Here is a 20,198-nt window from a genome sequence, read left to right on the forward strand (position 1 = left end):
TTTCTTTTTCAGAGACAGGGTCTCACTCTGTTGCCCAGGCTGGAGTGCAGTGGTGTGATCACAGCTCACTGCAGGCTCGAACTCCAGGGCTCAAGCAATCCTCCTGCCTCAGCCTACCAAGTAGCTGGGACCACAGGTATGCACCACGATGCCCAGCTAATTTTTAAAATTTTTGTTGAACTCTTGACTTCAAGCAATCCTCCCACCTCAGCCTCCCAGAGTTATGGGATTACAGGCATGAACCACCACACATGGCCTGTATCATTTTTTTGAAAAACATTTTATTTGTTCATTGTTACTTTCCCCTATGGCATCAGAGCTGTATGTGTATCATTCATTATAAACAGATGTGTCAAAGGAAGCTCTGCTCATGTTTCCAATCATACTATCATTAATAATCATATAATAATTAGCCCCTTTTTATTTCTCTTTTATGAGTTAGACTCCTAAGCTAGGTCAATGTTTCTCAATACAGCTGCCTTTGTGTGACCATATACCCCAGATACCTTGCTGTAGAGGAACCTCTGCAGTTCTAATTCAGCAATTCCCAGCTGTCCATCTTCCTCTGTCAGGCGCCACCGTGCCTGAGCAAAGTAAAACTCAGTGCGACGGACCACACTCACATCTTCTTGCTGCTTTCGCAGCTCCATCTTGTTAGCCCGCTGCAGTTGGAAATCCTTAAAACACCTATAAGTGGACAGGGGAGCCAAAGCCAGTAAGGGAAATAGCACATGGGTAGGGGGTGGGATAGAATGCTCTAGAATGATGCAGGAGGTAAACTCAGAAATTAACCTATTCTGGGTTAGCCAGTCCCTAAATTTTTTTTACTGAATTTATTGCTGCTGACATTCTAGGTCATAGAAGCACAAATCCCAACTTTCAGCTCTATAGCTTCTTGATAAAGTAGTGTCTTCCCACTAATAATTCCTACGATTTTATCTGCAATTGTATGCTGATCAACTTCAAGATATTTTCATATATCTATGTCAGGTTCATTAAAAAAAAAAAAGATCTTTTCAGTTCAGACGCATAGTATCAAGGCGACCACAGTGATCTTTCAGCTGGGTGTGGTAATCCCAGCTCACGCCTGTAATCCCAGCACTTTGGGAGGCCAAGACAGAAGGACTGCTTGAGCCCAGGAGTTCCAGACCAGCCTGGTCAACGTAGTGAGACCACCTTGTCTCTAAAAAAAAAAAGAAAAGTGATCCTTCCCAACTACCCATTTTCTTATTCAGGAAGAGCTGCCTGAACCTACTCCTACATCAGCCTTTGATAATGCACACTAGACCTCAAGAAAGAGAACTGCCTGTAGCTGGGGCACTGGAAAAGGGCAAGGAAAGAATGCTGGGGCACCTGATGAGGATATTCAGTTCTTCACTTTCCAGCTGCAGGTTGGCCTTCTCCTGGTTTAACTGCAACTGAAGCTTCTGGTTCAGGTCAAGCAGATTCTCATTCTTACTGTCATCCTGCAAAGACTAGGGAACCAGGATAGAAACTGAGAGATAACCCTTGTTCTAGGAGACTTCCTGGTCCACGAACTATCTATCTGCAGTGACTACCTTCATGATAGAATACATCTGCTTCTCAAGCTGTCGTATTTGGGCCACATGCTGCCGCACAGCCTCCTGCAAATGCAGTATGCTGCTGCGTTGCTCCTCTGGATTGCTAGAGATCTCAAGCTGGAACCTGACCCGTTGCTTCTTCTCACTATGCTCCTGAAGGAATGGAAAGGGAAATGAATACAATTTTTAAGTAGACAAGTCTTGTAGTAAAAGTCTTGTAGTAAAGTGAAATAGAGAAAGGAGAAAGAAATGGGGGGGTCTCTTCTAGAAAGCTAACCTTTATCTGTCACTGTTAATAGCAACAGTAGTAGGTCAATGCAGAAAATTTGGCAATGTGGATTTCACAATAAGTCAGGCCCAACAGGATGGGGATGGAGGTGGAAGCAGGGAATAGTAAATGTTTTTAGGTGTCCAGGTGACTGAGTAGAGAAATAACTAGGAGAAAACAATCAGGCAAACAAGCCCTACAGTCTGAGAGACATTCAGGCCTTTCCTAAATAAGTGGAATTTCAATGGTCACTGCTGACTAAGAGAATGTATCAACCACAAGGCCCTTTTTCAGTGTGAAGCATGGCTTTTCTTACAGAAGCCCAAATAAAGCACAAAGTCTGGGTGTTCCTGTGAGGCTAACCAGGATTCTACAAGGGCCGATGCTCACCTTCCGCTTAGGTTCTACGTGGAGCAGCAAGTTGTTGACAATGTCCAGGATCATGGCATACTGAGCTGGGTTGGTGGAAATTTCCAGCTCATGGTGGATAAGGGTGAAGGTATCCACAGCCCCTAGATAATTGTTAGCAGCTAAATAAAAGGCTCAAGTTTCTACCTAAATATCTACTCCATCTCTTTACCCACATTTGGAACCACCCTACTAGTCAACCCCACAGAAAGGGTGAGAGGTGCTCATGGGTAGAAACATGTTTATTTCAGAATCATAAAGAATGCCCATTCTTCCCAGCTCCCTCTAAGAATAGAGGTTATTTTCTCATAGCAGAACTTACAAAAAACAGAGCAAAGTGAAACATTAATGCCAGTGCACAGTGGACTTTTAATAACTCTACTGTCTCAGAATCACCAAGGAAATAACTACTTTACCAATTTCCCTAGTCCTCTCCTAAAAGCCTTTCAAGCCCTGAATACCTTCCTGCTTCTTTAGGAGATCTTCCTTTTCCTGGTTCTCAAGAACTTCAGGTGGCTTAATCTGAGTTGCTAGTTCAGGATCAATGTCATGGCTGTAACTAATATAGTACATTCGGCAGCTGCAACGCGAAATGATCCGCTGGACTTGCTGGGCTTGTTGTGCTTCAGCTGGCTGGTTCCAATCTGGGAAGAGGTGGGAAAGAGATAAGAAAAAGACATTCTCAATAAAGGTAATGTGAGAGCCTCCCAGCTATGTCTCGGAAACTCCAGAAACACCGCTTTCAACCTAGCCTAGCACAAAATGGTCCTACTACTGCATACATTGACGTTAAGAATAGGAAGGGAAATAAGGTCCCTTTGGGATGCACATCTGTTCCTAATTATTTGATGCAGAGGAGGGGGAGGGCTGACCTGTGGTTGTGGTAACCATGCCGCCCACTGCCTGCCCACTCTCCATCAGCTCCTGCACAGAGTCCAAACTACGCTGCCGGTGCTCCTCGATATTCTTCACCTGAAGACAGAGATACAGGCAACTTTAGCTCCTGGGGAAACAGTGGCTTGTCCTGGACAACTGGGTGACAGATCTCCATATTTCAAGTAGTTACACTTACTATCTAGACCTCCACTGCATGGAATAGCTTGAACCATCTCCCAGGATAGAGGACGTACTTGTCTCATTCTCTTGCCCCAGTTCACCCAAATTCTCCAACCCAACTGCATTACATGCACACTTTGCCAGGCCCGCAGGTCTCGAGCCAGAAAAACAATGAGCAAGGTTCAAATCTAATCATGTCTTGGGCAAAATATCTCATTAAAAAAAAATTACTTTCCCACCCATTTTGTTATTTGTTCCATTTGTGTTCTTGTTGTTTTCTATCTTCAGATAGATAACCACTCTGACAATGTTGCCATGGGGGAAGGGAACTGAATTATTTTTATTCACTCTGCCAAGCTGAAGTCAGAGTGAATAACAGAATGAGTGAGATGGGAAGACCACAGCAGATGGTGGATCTGTCAAGCCTCAAAAAAATATAGGAAAGGCCAAAGTCCCTCGTACCTAAACCAAAGACGTTCCACTCTAACGCTAGTATCACAGCCTGAGGGGGGTGGGGGGCAGGGGGCAAGAGTTCACATGCAAAAGAAGGCATGCCTAAAAGCAGCAGAGGTGCAGAAAATGCCAGAAAGATCCAACAGCTCATCCATTCTACTTCTGCATGGGTAGTTAACACCTGTGCTTACCTCCTAAGACTACTGATAAAGAGCACTGCTTGCTTGAATGAACCACAGCTCTTATATATCAGCATGACTTCTCGTACTACCAACAACCAGTCCCTTACTTGGCTTGACATCTGATCTTTTTATTTTTATTTTTTTTGAGACGGAGTCTTGCTCTGTTGCCCAGGCTGGAGTGCAGTGGTGCGATATCAGCTCACTGCAACCTCCACCTCTTGGGTTCAAGCAATTCTCTGCCTCAGCCTCCCGAGTAGCTGGAATTACAGGCGCCCACCACCACGCCCGGCTAATTTTTGTATTTTTAGTAGAGACGGGGTTTCACCATCTTGGCCAGGGTAGTCTTGAACTCCTAACCTCGTGATCCACTTGCCTCGGCCTCCCAAAGTGCTGGCATTATAGGCATGAGCCACTGCGCCCAGCCTGACATCTGATCTAAATGCTCATTACCTCTTATTACACTTGAGGTTGCCTGGACTAAGCCCTAAGGTCCTTGATATAAGAAGCATCAGCCAGGGAGGTGAGAAGAGGGACCCTTTTATCCCCACTAAGAATTGCAAATGGATTTATCACTGTGGTCCTTATCAGATACAGCTAGATCCTGTAACTCATTTGGGGGTGTACCATGCCCAAGACAATGTGGGCACTTAACACCTGTTAAGTAATAATGCACAATATTGACTAGGCATATCTCATAACCAATAGACTCTCCAATAATTCTGATGATATTATTAGAAGTTACAGGGTAAAATATAATCTGGTTCAGTTTTACCAAGAAGCTGAAAAGCAAATTAACAACCATGCAATGCAAAGACAGGCTCCTTCCCTTATTTCTGCCAACTGCTCACAATCTCACCATCTAACAAAAACATTATCTTGGCTGGGTGGGGCATAAGCCTGTAATCCCAACACTTTGGGAGGCCGAGGCGGGCAGATCAAGAGGTCAGGAGCTCAAGACCAGCCTGGCCAACATGGTGAAACCCCGTCTCTACTAAAGATACAAAAATTAAGCGGTCATGGTGGGGCGCGCCTGTAATCCCAGCTACTCAGGAGGCTGAGGCAGGAAAATGGCTTGAACCCGGGAGGCAGAGGTTGCAGTGAGCCGAGTTCATGCCACTGCACTCCAGCCTGGGCTACAGAGCAAGACTCTGTCTCAAAAAACAAACAAAACCACATTATCTTGCCACACACTTAAGACCTCCCCATACATACTGACTTTTTTAAAAAAAAAGAGTACTTTCCACCTGAATAAAGATTTATATTTTCTTTTTTTTTTTGAGACGGAGTCTTGCTCTGTGCCCCAGGCTGGAGTGCAGTGGCGCGATCTCGGCTCACTGCAAGCTCCACCCCACCCAGGTTCACGCCATTCTCCTGCCTCAGCCTCCTGAGTAGCTGGGACTACAGGCGCCCGCCACCTCGCCCGGCTAATTTTCTTGTATTTTTAGTAGAGACGGGGTTTCACCGTGTTAGCCAGGATGGTCTCGATCTCCTGACCTCGTGATCCGCCCGTCTCGGCCTCCCAAAGTGCTGGGATTACAGGCTTGAGCCACCGCGCCCGGCCAAGATTTATATTTTCAAAGCACCTTATTATGGGATCCTTTCAACAATCTTGTGAGGGTGAAGTATCAATTCCATTTCACAATTAAAGGTGACTTGTCCAAGAGCTCATGGCTACTATCATGGGAAAGCTATCATTAGAACTCACATAACCTGACTCCTAGACAGTCTTTCATTCAACCTCACTGCCTTGCTGAAATAACCAATCAGTCATTTTCATGAGAGGACAGAGAATGGGCAGATAGTGAACTTATCGAAAATTCTGAGTCACTGCCTGTTTTCTTGGCTGCCTGCTGATTAGTGTGAACATTAATAGGGATCAGCAATCTTAAAGAGTAAAAAAGTTCCAGTCCATTTTATACTAGTTCTGGGAAATGAGAATTTCTTTTGCAATGAAATAGAACACCATGAGGAAAAAAAAAAAAACAGTACTATACGCTTCCAGACCAGAGACAGCCCACATTCAAGGTGTTATCAGCCTCATTATTCTGCTAAGCTAGTAACAGTAGGTTACTGTCAAGAATATTCCAGCCATTAGAAACTCTATGGAAAACCAGGAATATAATGGGCCTTCACAAATCCACTCACTAACCTCTAACCAGAGCTGTCGGCCATCCTGCTCCGTGGGGCTGCTCTCAGTGGTGGCAAAGTACTGCATGCCATCCAAGAGGCAAGTCCAGGATGTCTTTTGCTTCAATGTATCACCATACCAGGCTGGATGGTGCTGGCACTGCAGCAGTTGGGCTTTGGCAGCTGACACAATGACACAGCCTTCTGTCTCTGCTCCACGAAGAACCATCTATGCCAGAGATAGAAGCAGAGTTAAGCTACCAAGGAAGATGAGAAGATTAGTGAGCACATTGTATCAACCACTGCAGCTAGATCTAATTCTGGCTTACTGAGGAAATTTTACTGGCGTCTGGACATAGAAGTGATTATCTATGATACCTATGAGAAGGACAAATTTTTTGGAGCTCTATTTACCCATTCATACTTAGAGGTGGGGGAAGGTGAACAATATGATCATGATCTAGCCTGATGTTGAGGTAACTTGTAAAGAGAAGGTACCTGACAGTTGACCAGTTCAATAAGGCAGTTTCGGTTGTATATGTCATCCGTCTGGCAGGCAGCAATGCCACACAACTGGTCACTCATGCCTGATTCCTCTTCTGTGAACACTACAAACCTGTCTGTCTCTTCAATTAGTTTCTGCAACATGTAAGCACCTGGCAGAGAAATAGGAAGCAGGGAAAGGTCACAGTCTCAAAGGGAAAGACTTTTCCCTTTCCAGAGCCAAACGGATCTTCCCTCAATTTATCCGGCTAGATAAGGGCTTAGAATACATCCTCCCAAACCTAGAACTCTAGCCCAGCCCATCCCTTGACCCATGAAGGCAAAACAAGGGTTATTTCATTTTCCCTTTTTTTTTTTTTTTTTGAGACAGAGTCTTGCTCTGTCACCCAGGCTGGAGTGCAGTGGCCTGATCTTGGCTCACGGCAACCTTCAGCTCCTGGTTCAAGCGATTCTCCTGCCTCAGCCTCCCGAGTAGCTGGGACTACAAGTGCGTGCCACCATACCTGCTAATTTTGTGTTTTTTTAGTAGAGACTGGTTTCGCCATGTTGGCCAGGCTTGTCTCGAACTCCTGACCTCAGGTGATCCACCCACCTCGGCCTCCCAAAGTGCTGGGATTACAGGCGTGAGCCACCTCGCCCAGCCTCCCTTCAATTTTACTAAAAGTACAGATTCCCAACAGAAACTGAGAAATGCTAGCTAACACTTTTTTCTCTTAGGTATTACTCTATGATCTCTCCCTTACCCCCATTTTATTCCTTTTCTCATTTCGTATTATTTTACACACTATTTGACCACTCTTTTCCACTTGAAACCACTCTCTTGCCATCAATGTTATTATATTCTCCTAGGTCTGCTGCTTCCCCTGATTATGTCTCCAGGCCCTCTTCCTTCTCCGAGGTCTAAGCTCCTCAGATCCATCCTTGGCATGTTCCCTTCTCTTTCCTATTCTTTCTCTTAACGGGTTTGTCTAACAGAGTGTATGGTTAAGAGCACAGTCTCCAGAATCAAACTAGTCTGCCTGTATTGTGACCTTGGGCAGTCTGCCTCTCTGCGTGGCAATTTCCTTATTTGTAAAAGAGTAACTCTCTCATAAGATTGCTATGAAAGTTTAATGGGGCCAGGCGCGGTGGCTCACGCCTGTAATCCCAGCACTTTGGGAGGCTGAAGTGGGTAGATCACAAGGTCAGGATATTGAGACCATCCTGGCCAACATGGTGAAACTCCGTCTCTACTAAAAATACAAAAATTAGCCAGGTGTGGTGGCGCACACCTGTAATCCCAGCTACTCGGGAGGCTGAGGTAGGACAAGAGTGTGAATCTAGGAGGTGGAGATTGCAGTGAGCTGAGATTGCGCCACTGCACTCCAGTCTGGGGACAGAGCAAGACTCCGTTTCAAAAAAAAAAAAAAAAAAGAAAAAAGAAAATTTAATGGCATAATACATAAAAATATTTCGCAGAGTACCTACCACACAGTAAGCAACTATTATAATATTCTTGGCATTAACTCTTAGCTCTATGCTGAAATTCCGAAATATCTCTCTTTATAGCCCTAAGCGTTTAGACCCTAATTTCCAGCTGTTTGTTAGACATTATATTGATAGCCTACTAGTGACACAAATTCAGCATGCCCAAATCTGAACTTAACAACCCTACACCTCCCCAAACCTGTTTAGTCCCAGGCTCTATTTCTGATCCATCATGCCAGTCATTGGGCTCAAAATCAAGTTGTTATAATTTTCTCCCTTTCACTCCTCCTTCCAACCAGTGGCCAGTTCTCCCATATGCACAATAATGTTTCCATCCATCTTATCTCCATTCCCACTGCCTCTACCTAGTTCTAGCCCTCAATGGTTTTTTTTGTTTGTTTGTTTTGTTTTTTTCTTGAGATGGAGTTTCACTCTTATTGCCCAGGCTGGAGTGCAATGGCGCAATCTTGGCTCACCGCAACCTCTGCCCCCGGGTTCAAGCAATTCTACCATCTCAGCCTCCCGAGTAGCTGGGATTATAGGCACGCACCACCACGCCTGGCTAATTTTTATATTTTTACTAGAGACAGGGTTTCACCATGTTGGCCAGGCTGGTCTCCAACTCCTGACCTCAAGTGATCCACCCCTTAGCCTCCCAAAGTGCTGGGATTACAGGTGTGAGCCACTGTGCCTGGCCCCAGCCCTCAATGCTGCTTATTGAGACACCATAATAGTTTCCTAATTTGTCTCCCCACCTCGTTTCTTCCTCTCCAATCCTCCTACACACTACTGCCAGATCTGTCTTCATAAAACGATGACATACCCATACTCAAAAACATTCAGTAGTTCACCACTGCCTACTGTACAAGGACCAAAAACTCCTTAGCCCTATATGAAAGGTCTTTGGTGATCTACCCCAGCTTTCCTTTCTAGTCCTTTCTCTCACTCTTTCTGTCAACTAAAAGGGACTGTTTACTCTCTGTGATACTGTGAAATATATATTTGGTCCTCCCTGTTTCCTGGCATACAAAATCTAAAATCATTAGTGCCTCCAAAGTGATGTCTTCTTGTATGCTGAGTTGACTGGTTGCTGGCAGCCCCTAAGTAGCTTCAGGATGGTGGCTGGTCACTGGAAAGACTCAGGCAGGATTAAAGTGTTATAACTTTCAGCCCCACCCCCATCACACACACACTTCCTGGGAAGAGAGGGGCTGAAGGCTAAGTTAATCACCAATGGCCAGTGGTTTAATCAATCATGCCTACATAATGAAGTCTCCATTAAAAACCCAAAAGGATAGGATTTGGAGAGCTTCTGGATAGCTGAACAGGTTCCTGGGGCGTAGCGTGCCTGCCTGGGGAGGGCATAGAAGCTTCCCGCCACTTCCCATACTTCGCATTATGCATCCCTTCATCTGTATCCTTTGTAATACCCTTTATAATAAACCAGTAAACAGGTTTCCTTCAGTCCTGTGAGCTGCTCTAGCAAATTAATTGAACCCAAGGAGGGGGTCGTGGGAACCCGTTTATAGCCAGGTGGTGAGAAGCACAAATAAAGCAACCTGGAGCCGGGCCGGGTGCGGTAGCTCAAGCCTGTAATCCCAGCACTTTAGGAGGCCGAGACGGGCGGATCACGAGGTCAGGAGATCAAGACCATCCTGGCTAACACGGTGAAACCCCGTCTCTACTAAAAAATATAAAAAACTAGCCGGGCGAGGTGGCAGGCGCCTGTAGTCCTAGCTACTCGGGAGGCTGAGGCAGGAGAATGGCATAAACCCGGGAGGCGGAGCTTGCAGTGAGCTGAGATCCGGCCACTGTACTCCAGCCTGGGCGACAGAGCGAGACTCTGTCTCAAAAAAAAAAAAAGCAACCTGGAGCCTGTGACTGGCATATGAAGGAAGGGGCGGGGGGCTTAGAGACTGACTCGTCAACCTTTGGCATCTGATGCTGTCCCCAGGTAGATAGTGTCAGAATTGAACTGAATTAAAGGACACCCAACTGGTGTCCGCTGCAGAATTAATTGCTTGCTTATTGGTTGGGGAAAAATTCCCACACATTTGGTCACAGAAGTCTTCTGTGTCAATTGTTTCTGAGTGAGAGAACAGAAAAAACACTTTTGAGCTTGGGGTTTTCCCACTCAAGATTCTCCTTTGAACACACTAAGCTTTCAAACTCCACTCCTACTCAGGTTATTCCCTCCGCCTTGATTGCCCTTCCATCCCATTTCTATATGTTCAAACCATATTAAGCTTTCAGGGCCTGGCTCAAATGCTACTTCCTCAATCAACTCTCCCCTGATGGTATTCCCCCCTTCACTCCTGTCAGCAGTAACTCCATTTTTTTTTTTTTTGAGATAGAGTCTCACTCTGTCACCCCGGCTGGAGTGCAGTGGTGCGATCTCGGCTCACCGTCAGCTCCGCCTCCTGGGTTCACGCCATTCTCCTGCCTCAGCCTCCCAAGTAGCTGGGACTACAGGCGCCCGCCACCATACCCGGCTAATTTTTTTGTATTTTTAGTAGAGATGGGGTTTCACCGTGTTAGCCAGGATGGTCTCGATCTCCTGACCTCGTGATCCGCCCACCTCGGTCTCCCAAAGTGCTGGGATTACAGGCATGAGCCACCACGCCCGGCCCCATATTCTTTTTTTTTTTGAGATGCACTCCTGCTCTGTCACCTCCACTTCCTGGGTTCAAGCGATTCTCGTGCCTTAGCCTCCCAAGTAGCTGGGATTACAGGTACATGCCACCCTGCCTAATTTTTTTTGTATTAATTTTACTAAAGATGGGGTTTTGCCATGTTGGCCAGGCTGGTCTTGAACTCCTGACCTCAAGTGACCCACCCACCCCAGCCTCCCAAAGTGCTGGGATTACAGGGGTGAGCCACTGCACCCGGCTAACTCCCATTTTCTTTTATTTCTCTCTTGTGACATTTATCACTTTGTTTCTTTCCCTTACTCATCTTGTTTTGGCTCCATCACTCCCCTTCTGATTCTCTTCTGGCCACGGGACCAGACCATTTAATGCCCCAACATCACTGTTACTTAATACATAAGACTTAGGTGGCCTCAGAAGGAAAAATGATAGTTTCACTTTTGCACATAGATGGAAGCAGCCATGACTCAGTCCTTTTCAAACTCTTGTCCAAGCCCATATCCATGTTCTAAACCCAAACCCATAAAGTCTCATCTCCCCAAGCTTACCTCCTGATGACCCCTTATCAGGCCGTCCACTGAAGCTGGGAGTGTTAGCACGAGGTGGGGCTGAGGCACTACTTGGGACCCCCCGCTTTGGCTTTTTGGCTGGCATCTGTGGATCAATCTTTAACCCCTTCAGGGCCTCCGTAGAGAGATTACGTTTGAGTACAGCTGCCTTTTTGTAGCCATCATATAACCCAAAGGCAATGTCTCGATTAGTAGTTGTCCAGGAAATCCGTAAATCTACTAAGTGCAGCTGATGTGTATGAAAGGTAGGATCCCCATCACGAGTAGAGAGCTCCTACGAAACAGGAAAAGGACTTCAAGGCTTCAGGTAGCGTGGAAATTGCCCCCAATGCTGCTGTTCCACAAGGGCAGTGATAAGAGAAAAGTTTGTTGAATAAGAAACCTGTTGGCCAGGTGCAGTGGCTCATGCCCGTAATCCCAGCACTTTGGGAGGCCGAAGCAGGCAAATCATGAGATCAGGAGTTTGAGACCAGCCTAGTCAATCTGGTGAAACCTCATCTCTACTAAAAATACAAAAAATTAGCTGGACGTGGTGGCTGGCACCTGTAAACCCTGCTACTCAGGAGGCTGAGGCAGGAGAATCACTTGAACCTAGGAGGCAGAGGTTGCAGTGAGCCAAGATCACGCCACTGCACGCCTATCCGGGTGACAACGAGAAACACGGTTTCAAAAAAAAAAAAAAAAAAAGAAAGAAAAAAGAAAAATTTGCTGGGCAAGGTGAGGAGACAGACCCTGGAGAAAGAAAAACTAAGTGGTCTTGGCTTATGTATTATATTACATTTGAACTATACCTGTATTTTGTTTGTTATTAAAAAATGTTTTTAGAGTTCCTCTACAATTCTTTTTTGAGAAATGGAAGTCTATTTTGCCCAGACCGGTCTTGAACTCCTGGCTTCAAGCAGTCTTCCTGCCTCAGTCTCCCAAGTAGCTGGAACTACGGGTACAAGCCACTGTGCCTGGCCCCACTTTATTTTTAAAATATGTTTATTTATTTGAGACAGAATCTGGCTCTGTCTCCCAGGCTGAAGTGCAGTGGTGTGATTTTTTTTTTTTTTTTTTTTTTTGAGACAGTCTCACTCCATCACCCATGCTGGAGTGCAGCAGCATGATCTTGCCTAACTGCAACCTCCGCCTCCCGGGTTCAAGCGATTCTCATGCTTCAGTCTCCAAGCACCTGGGATTACAGGTATGTGCTACCACACCTGGCTTGTTTATTTATTTATTTTTATTTTTTTTTGAAATAGAGTCTCACTCTGTCACCCAGGCTGAAGTGCAGTGGTACGATCTTGGCTGGCTGCAACCTCCACTTTCCGGGTTCAAGAGATTCTCCTGCCTCAGCCTCTCGAGTAGCTGGGATTACAGGCAACCGCCGCCACACCCAGCAAATTTTTGTATTTTTTAGTAGAGATGGGGTTTCACCATACTGGCCAAGCTGGTCTCAAACTCCTGTCCTCAAATGATCCGCCCACCTTGGCATCCCAAAGTGATGGGATTACAGGCGTGAGCCACTACACCTGGCCTAATTTTTGTATTTTTAGTAGAGACAGGGTTTCACCATGTTGGCCAGTCTGGTCTCAAACTCCTGACCTCGAGTGATCCATCTGCCTCAGCCTCCCAAAGTGTAGGGATTACAGGTGTGAGCCACTGCACCCAGTCTCAATGGTGCAATCCTGGCTCACAGCCTCTGCCTCTTGGGCTCAAACCATCCTCCCACCTCAGCCTCCTGAGTAGCTGGGATGACAGGTGCACGCCACCATGCCTAGCTAATTTTTTTGCATTTTTTGTAGAGAAAGGGTTTCACCATGTTGCCCAGGCTAGTCTGGAACTCTTGACTTCAAGGGATCCACCCACCCTGGCCTCCCAGAGTGCTGGGATTACAGGCATGAGCCATCAACATACCTTGCCTATTTATTTATTTTTGAGATGGGGTCTCACTCTGTCACCCAGGTTGGAGTGCAGTGGCACGATCACGGCTCACTGCAGCCTCGATTTCCGAGACTCCAGCCATCTTCCCACCTCAGCCTCCCGAGTAGCTGGGATCACAGGCACATGCCACCACACCCAGATAATTTTTTGTATTTTTGGTAGAGAGAGGGTTTCCACATGTTGCCCAGGCTGGTCTCACAAACTCCTGAGCTTGAGCAATCCACCTGCTTCAGCCTCCCAAAGTTTTGGGATTACAGATGTGAGCCACTGAGCCCAGCCCCCACTGTATTTTATTTGTTTTGTTTTGTTTTTTGTATTTTGGAGACAGCATCTTGCTCTGTCGCCCAGCTTGGAGTGCAGTGGTGAGACCTCGGCTCTCTGCAACCTCCACCTCCCAGTTTCAAGAGATTCTCCTGCCTCAGCCTCCCGAGCAGCTGGGACTACAGGCATGCGCCACCATCCCCAGCTAATTTTTTTGGTTTTTTTTAGTAGAGATGGGGTTTCACCATGTTGGTCAGGTTGGTCTCGAGCTCATGATTTCAAATGATCCATCCGCCTCGGCCTCCCAAAGTGCTGGGATTACAGACATGAGACACCGCACCCAGCCCTCCCCCACTGTATTTTAAATGACTTGAGAATTTCAACTTAAAATCCTTCCCTAATTGGGGGAAAAGTCCGTACCAATTTTTTTTCAGTGTTAGGAAAAAATTTTACTCTATTTCCTAAAGAGTAAGATACTATTTTTAGGAGAGAAAGAAAAGGTATTTTCGAAAAGAGGGATGCTGATACAGCTAAACCAAGTGAGTGTGTCATAAAGTAATGACATACATGCTTGGAATATAATGAGAAACATTACCAGGGACTTCGCCTGCAACCTACTCCTATGGACTTTATTGTGTTCCCCCCAAATTCACATGTTGCAGTCCTAACCCCCAATGTAATGGTATCTGGAGATGGGCCTTTGGGAGGTAATGACATGAGATCATGAGGGTGGGGCACTCATGACAGAATTAGTGTTTTTACAATAAGAGAAACCAGAGCACTCATGCACACTTGTGCTCTCTCTCCCTCTCTGCCATGTGAGGACAGAGACAAGGCAGTCATCTGCAAGCCAAGAAGACAGGCCTCACCAGAACCCAACCATGCAGGCACCCTAATCTTGGACTTCCCAATCTCCAAAACTGATAAATAAATTTTTGTTATATAAGCCTCCCAGTCTCTGGTATTTTGTTATGGCAGTCCAAGTAGGCTGAGATACCTACTAATATAAATAAGGTAATAAAGAAACTGTGTCAGGCAGTACCTCCTCAGCTGTGCGATTGCTATGCCGTTGGTAGGTGAGGGAGGATAAGCTCAGCAGGTGGGTCTTTGTTACCAAAGGATCAAGACAGTGATCAGCATTCTCTTCAGTGGGTGAGGCCATCAGGTGAACGGTCACCTGACTTAGGTCACTCACCATCTGGGTAACACTCCAATCAGAGATAAGGCGCCGCATTACTGTGCCTGCTGAGAAAAAGAGGCACACAGAGACCATGCTGACCAGTTCAGAGGATAGTGTAAGACAGAGATGGAGGAGGGGAATGGAACTGAGAAAGGGAAAAACACCAAGGAACAGGATAGGAGAAATGAAAGGACTCTTTGATTTTACCTTGAGGTATAAGCCGCTGAGTCCCTCGAGTAAACACATGGCCCTGACTGCACTCAATCTGGATGCCCCGTTGCTGGGCAAATGAGGCCCAATAATGTACCTGGCAACAAGAGAGCATAACACTGAACAAAGAATGGCATGAGAGGGATGATTAAGGGACTCAGTATGAGAAACAAGAAAACTAGAAGCAAAATAAAGTGAAGATGTCAGCAGGGACATCAGTGCCTTACCTGCAGCTGGGGAAAGAGGGCTGTATAGGAAAGTTGCTTGTAGTGCTGACCAAGTTTCTTCTTGCTGGGTTTCAGGTTATTGAAGAGCTTTCCCCTGCAGATAGGCCTTGTGACACTAGTCCAAGTTGCCCAGAAGTTCTGCATCCAGCGCAGGGTACTACTATATAGCAGAATTCGGGGTTGGGATATTGCTGCAAAGGGAAGGACAGACATTTCCTAGTTACGGATGAAACACAGAGGTAAAGCTAAATCCTTCCCTTGCTGCAGGTTGTAGAGGTTTAAAAATCCAAAATCCAAACAGCAACTAGCCTCACATTCAGCATCCCCCACTCCCTCTTCTTTCAAGGATCTAAGCTCTCTGCTTTCCCCTACTGCTATAGTCTAAAGTTTGCATCTCCCCAAAATTCATGTTAAAATACTAACCCCTAAGGTGATGATGTTAAGAGGTGGGCCTCTGGGAGGTCACTAGATCATGAGGGTGGAGCCTTCGTGAATAGGATTAGTGCCCTTTTAAAAGTGGTCCAAGGGAGCTCACTGACTCCTTCCACCATATTAGGACACAGCAAAAAGGCACCATCTATGAGGAATGGGCCCTCACTGACACTGAATTTGTCAGTTCTTTGATCTTGGACTTTCAAGCCTACAGAACTGTGAGAGATAAATGTTTGTTGTTTATAAGCTACCAAACTTGTGGTATTATTATTATAGCAGCCAAAAAGGTCTAAGACACCAACACTTTCCCCGCAAAAAAAAAAAAAAAAAAAAGGTCCTAACCTAGATTCTCTCTTGCCCTTCTCCCCTCCCCTACCCAGAGGGTCAAGCTAAAGTCCCCAGTGTCCATGCCTGCCCTCCCAGCCCTTCCTCCCCACCACCCCAGGCCCAAGCCTCACTTCCACTGTGCCGAGTCAGATCCATCTTGATGGAGAGATTGAGGTTCTCCGAGCGAAAGGCCCGGTAGGAGTCATGAAGCTGGCCCAAGGGCACCTCAGGCAGGAACTCTGGGGCCCGCAGAGTGACACTATGGTGATCATGGGGGTTCCCATGGCACAGCCACTGCAGGTCCAGTGTCATGCAGAGGTCAGGCAGGTGAAGGAAGCAGCAGTCGTCATACCTGCCTCACAACGGAGCCCCAGCCCTCAGTGCCCTGGTCACTCACTTCCCCTTGGCTCTTCCCCCTCCCTCCAACCTTAGTCCCTCACCCCATGGAGGACCCTCCCTTCACTCCACTCACTTAGAGGCTGTTCTCACGTTGATATCCAAGTCACCCTTGAACACAAACTGACCAGGTTTCCAATGAAAAGACAGGTGGCTCCACTCCCAGTGCATATTTTCAGTTGTGTTGTATGGATCCTATGATCACCCCCAAGAACTTGGTGAGATATAGGTAAGAAAACCATCCTCATCTCCCATATCAGCACCTTTCTCTCTTCCCACATGTGCTATACAGGCCTCAACCATATTACCCTGATAGGAAAAAAGTATCAAGACACCCCTTACCTCAGTGGCCAGCTGGTGCAGGTTCGCCTGTTCAATGTCCATGTGCCAGTCTCCATGGAACAAAAGACGGCTCTTGTCCCACCAGGGCAAAGGTGGGCTGGGGTCAGCTGAGGGCTTGGTCAAGAGGTCCACACACTGGCCAATCAGTGTCCAGGCTGGATCCCAGCATGGGCCCCATACCACTGTGTACTGGAATATTTCCGCTGGGGTAGAGGAACAAAGGCTATAACTTGTTCACAACATTACCCTTCTCTTCCTTCTTCACTCCAGAAGGGCCTCAGCTCATCTCCTATTTCACCCATCACAAATGTCCCTCAGCCAAACCAACTGCCCCATCTCTACTCACAGTGGAAGTCATGGTAGAATTTGAGTGGGGGCATGTTCCTCTCCACTGCCACGTTACCCCACGGAAGCCCCAAGTGCAAGATCTGACGCCGACGGGAGCAAGGCTGACCACTCTGCTCGGTGCCCACAAGTCGACCCATCAGCCGCCAGTCACGGATCTCAAACAGGTACCGTGGATAGTCTCTGATCCGAACTGTTACCAGAGGAAGGGTACACACTGGCTACTCAGGGGCAGTCTGAGCACTCTTGGGCCTTTTTCCTCACCACTATTTTACCCATCTATATTTACAAAGTCAATTGAGGGAACAAGGGCAGGCAGTTGACAGCAAGCTGGAAAATGACAGTAACCCTGGAGCAGAAGGTTAAGGGCATAGCACTGAGATCCAAGAGACAATAATCTTAAAGATAACTGTGTTAGCTTTCCCTTTATGTTAGCCAAGCAATTTCAGGGTGAAATTTAGGAACAAAGAAAGGGAAGGGAAGCCCACCCATCCCACTCCACCCATCCAAAACAGCACAGTTCCCAATATAACCATATAACCTAGTTTGTCTGAAATCACTCAGAGAGCTCCCTAGAGCTGAGCAGGCAAACACGGGGTCTGCAAATAAGGGAAACACTACTTACCCAGAAAGGTCTTGACATTGCACTTGAGCATTCGACACCACTGAATGACAAGATCTACTCCCTCAGGGGGAAAAGGGCTGCCTGGATCAAGCTCTTGAACCTGTTCTACCACATGCTCAGGACCGTGGAAAGAGGCATCTGCCAGAGCTACCAGCTCTAGCCCTGCTAAGCTCCAAGTGAGCAGTGCCCGGCGCATGGGTGTGTTGCCATAGAGACGACGGGAACGCTGGATGTAGATTTCAATGTTTTTGCGTTCCAAAGAGGCATAGAGCTCCTCAATTTTGCGGGCAGGCAATAACTCCCCATGCTGCTTCCGAAGGGCGGCCACTTTGGCATCCAGTAGCTGCAGTCTTTTGGCACTCTCCTTACTTTCATCCTTCATCAGCTCATAGTTATCATGAAGTTTCACCTCAAAAATATCATCCAAGAAAACCCATGAGAAGTGCTGAACCTTTAAGAGTAGATCAGGTGGGAGCGGGACAGGGCCTGGAGAGGCCCAAGCATGAGTCCCTCGATGCAGTCCCTTCAGCCACTTCTGAACTCCCACAGCCTCATCTAGAGTTCGAGAAAAGTCATACTGATAAGGAAACTCCACTGAGACTGAGCCGAGGGAGAGAAGCCAAACACGGTTCCGGAGGGTCTGCAGCGCAGGGAAGGGGTTCCGGTGGAGGATCATCTCTTCCAGCTCAGGCAGCAGCTGCACCTCCACCTCCTTGAAGTTGAAGATACTATTGCCATCAAAGCCAGCTGCCAGCTCAGGACAGTATGCCTGCAAGGAACCTCCATGCCGGCTCAGTGACACACTCTCTGCAGCCAGGGTAATGAACTTATCCTCAGCTACAAAAGCTGTGAGTTTGGCTGTGCTCACCTCCAGGGTTAGGTTTAGCAGCCGCTTTGGGGGTAATGGTTCAGGGGCACGGCCTTCTAGCTCAGAAATGGTTCCTGAAGTCTCTAGTGCAAGGGATGGTACAGTCTCAGGAAACACAGTGGCTCTTAGTAGGTCTCGGCACTGTAGAGTGGCCAGGATATGCTGGTACAGGTACATGTGATCTGGGGGACTCCAAAGTAAGGTCAGCCCTGCACCACACTGAACCTTTAGGGAGCAGAAGAAAAGGATCTGTCAATTACCATGTCATAAAACAGTAGAGATGGCAAAAGATTATGACACATGCATACCTGGCTCAAGAACCATCTCCACCCAGAAGTTGTTCCTGAGTAACCACATTAATTACTGCCTTGCTTTGTTCCTGTTAGCACTAACGTGCTGAGCTAACAGTTGTTAGTGTCTTACATTTAAGAGCACTTACACTTTTCAAGTTCTCCTCAACTGGATTCTAAATTGTCTGAAAATAGGGACCATGTGTTTTCATTCTTTGGTATCTACCATAGTACACTCAGTATAGACAGCAGGTACTCAATAATATTATCATCTGCCTTCATGTTTCTGCTTATGAGTTACCTTTCTATCGGCAACTACACTGTCTAGTAACCACTGCAACAGTCAACTTGAAAATGTTTCATGAATTGATTGCATCAATTTAATTCTCAAAATATAGCATAATAAAGTACTGAGCACACAAGTCAATATGGCAGCTGACTTATGTAAAAGTATGTGTCAAGGAGGGAGTAGTGTCTTTGTCAGCTTGAAAAACAAAGTCAGGGGCCGGGCGCAGTGGCTCACGCCTGTAATCCCAGCACTTTGGGAGGCTGAGGTGGGTGGATCATGAGGTCTGAAGATCGAGACTATCCTGGCTAACATGGTGAAACCCCGTCTCTACTAAAAAAATACAAAAAATTAGCCGGGCGTGGTGGCGGGCGCCTGTAGTCCCAGCTGCTGAGAGGCTGAGGCAGGAGAATGGCGTGAACCTGGGAGGCGGAGCTTGCAGTGAGCTGAGATTGCGCCACTGCACTCCAGCCTGGGCAACACAGCGAAACTCCATCTCAAGAAAAAATAAGTAAATAAAAATTAAAAATAAAAACAAAGTCAGTTCTGAATAGCTAAGTGGACAGACAAAAGTAAAATTCCAGGACAGAAAATTCTCAAGTTCTAGTCTCTAAAAAGGAAACTCTTCCGTTTCCAAAGGTGAAGTCTGACAAAGAGGAAAACGCCCACCCTCCTCCTAAGAGGGTCCCATGTCCATCTGTTACCCTGAGGATAAAGATACTGGAAAGCCTCTCAAAACCTGCCACTGCCTCTATCGTCTGACTCCTTCCAGTCTTTTGATGGGCTGAGGGCTTCAGCAAAATTACACCAGGTCATTATTTTTAAAAAGCCCCTTATTTTTCAGAAATGCATAGTGAAACATTTATAGTGGAAATTATATATGTCTGATACCTACTTACCTACTTCAAAATAATTCCAGAGCCTGAGGCAGGGGAAATTGGTGGGAGTATAATTAAAAGAAATTGGTCATGAATTGGTAATTATTGAACCTTGGTATACAAAGCTTATATATTCTCTCTAGTTTTGCATGTATTTTAAATTCCACAAAAAGTTAAAAACGTAAGAGTTAGAAAAAATAAACAAAATCAGGTGTCATACTTCTCATGAAACCAGTTTCACAACATGAGTTAAAAAGAGAGGCTGGGCATGGTGGCTCACACCTGTAATCCCAGCACTTTCGAAGGCCAAGATAGGAGGATTGTTTGAGCCCAGCAGTTTAAGACCAGTCTGGGCAACATG

The 20,198-nt window shown here is 46.4% G+C and overlaps 1 protein-coding gene across 5 annotated transcripts in view; it reads right to left on the reverse strand.

Annotated features, from left to right (window-relative positions):
- KIAA0100 (KIAA0100 ortholog) overlaps positions 1–20,198 on the reverse strand; it is a 32,282-nt gene that overhangs the window by 3,804 nt on the left and 8,280 nt on the right. For 4 of the 5 annotated variants that reach the window (XM_003912500.4, XM_031657435.1, XM_009189952.4 and 1 more), the window contains 17 exons: positions 17,516–18,608; positions 16,892–17,083; positions 16,546–16,748; positions 16,280–16,398; positions 15,939–16,159; positions 15,049–15,239; positions 14,819–14,918; positions 14,474–14,676; positions 11,224–11,518; positions 6,555–6,712; positions 6,079–6,285; positions 3,111–3,210; positions 2,700–2,882; positions 2,221–2,342; positions 1,560–1,715; positions 1,354–1,475; positions 507–687 (listed from right to left, as the gene is read on the reverse strand). In XM_003912500.4, the coding sequence (XP_003912549.1) occupies positions 507–687; positions 1,354–1,475; positions 1,560–1,715; positions 2,221–2,342; positions 2,700–2,882; positions 3,111–3,210; positions 6,079–6,285; positions 6,555–6,712; positions 11,224–11,518; positions 14,474–14,676; positions 14,819–14,918; positions 15,049–15,239; positions 15,939–16,159; positions 16,280–16,398; positions 16,546–16,748; positions 16,892–17,083; positions 17,516–18,608 (3,846 nt within the window). The remainder of the gene's footprint in view (positions 1–506; positions 688–1,353; positions 1,476–1,559; positions 1,716–2,220; positions 2,343–2,699; positions 2,883–3,110; positions 3,211–6,078; positions 6,286–6,554; positions 6,713–11,223; positions 11,519–14,473; positions 14,677–14,818; positions 14,919–15,048; positions 15,240–15,938; positions 16,160–16,279; positions 16,399–16,545; positions 16,749–16,891; positions 17,084–17,515; positions 18,609–20,198) is intronic. The other variant, XM_009189951.3, reaches the window with a different exon arrangement.

Source organism: Papio anubis, chromosome 17 (assembly GCF_008728515.1).
Source record: "Papio anubis isolate 15944 chromosome 17, Panubis1.0, whole genome shotgun sequence".
NCBI classification, from domain to species: domain Eukaryota; kingdom Metazoa; phylum Chordata; class Mammalia; order Primates; family Cercopithecidae; genus Papio; species Papio anubis.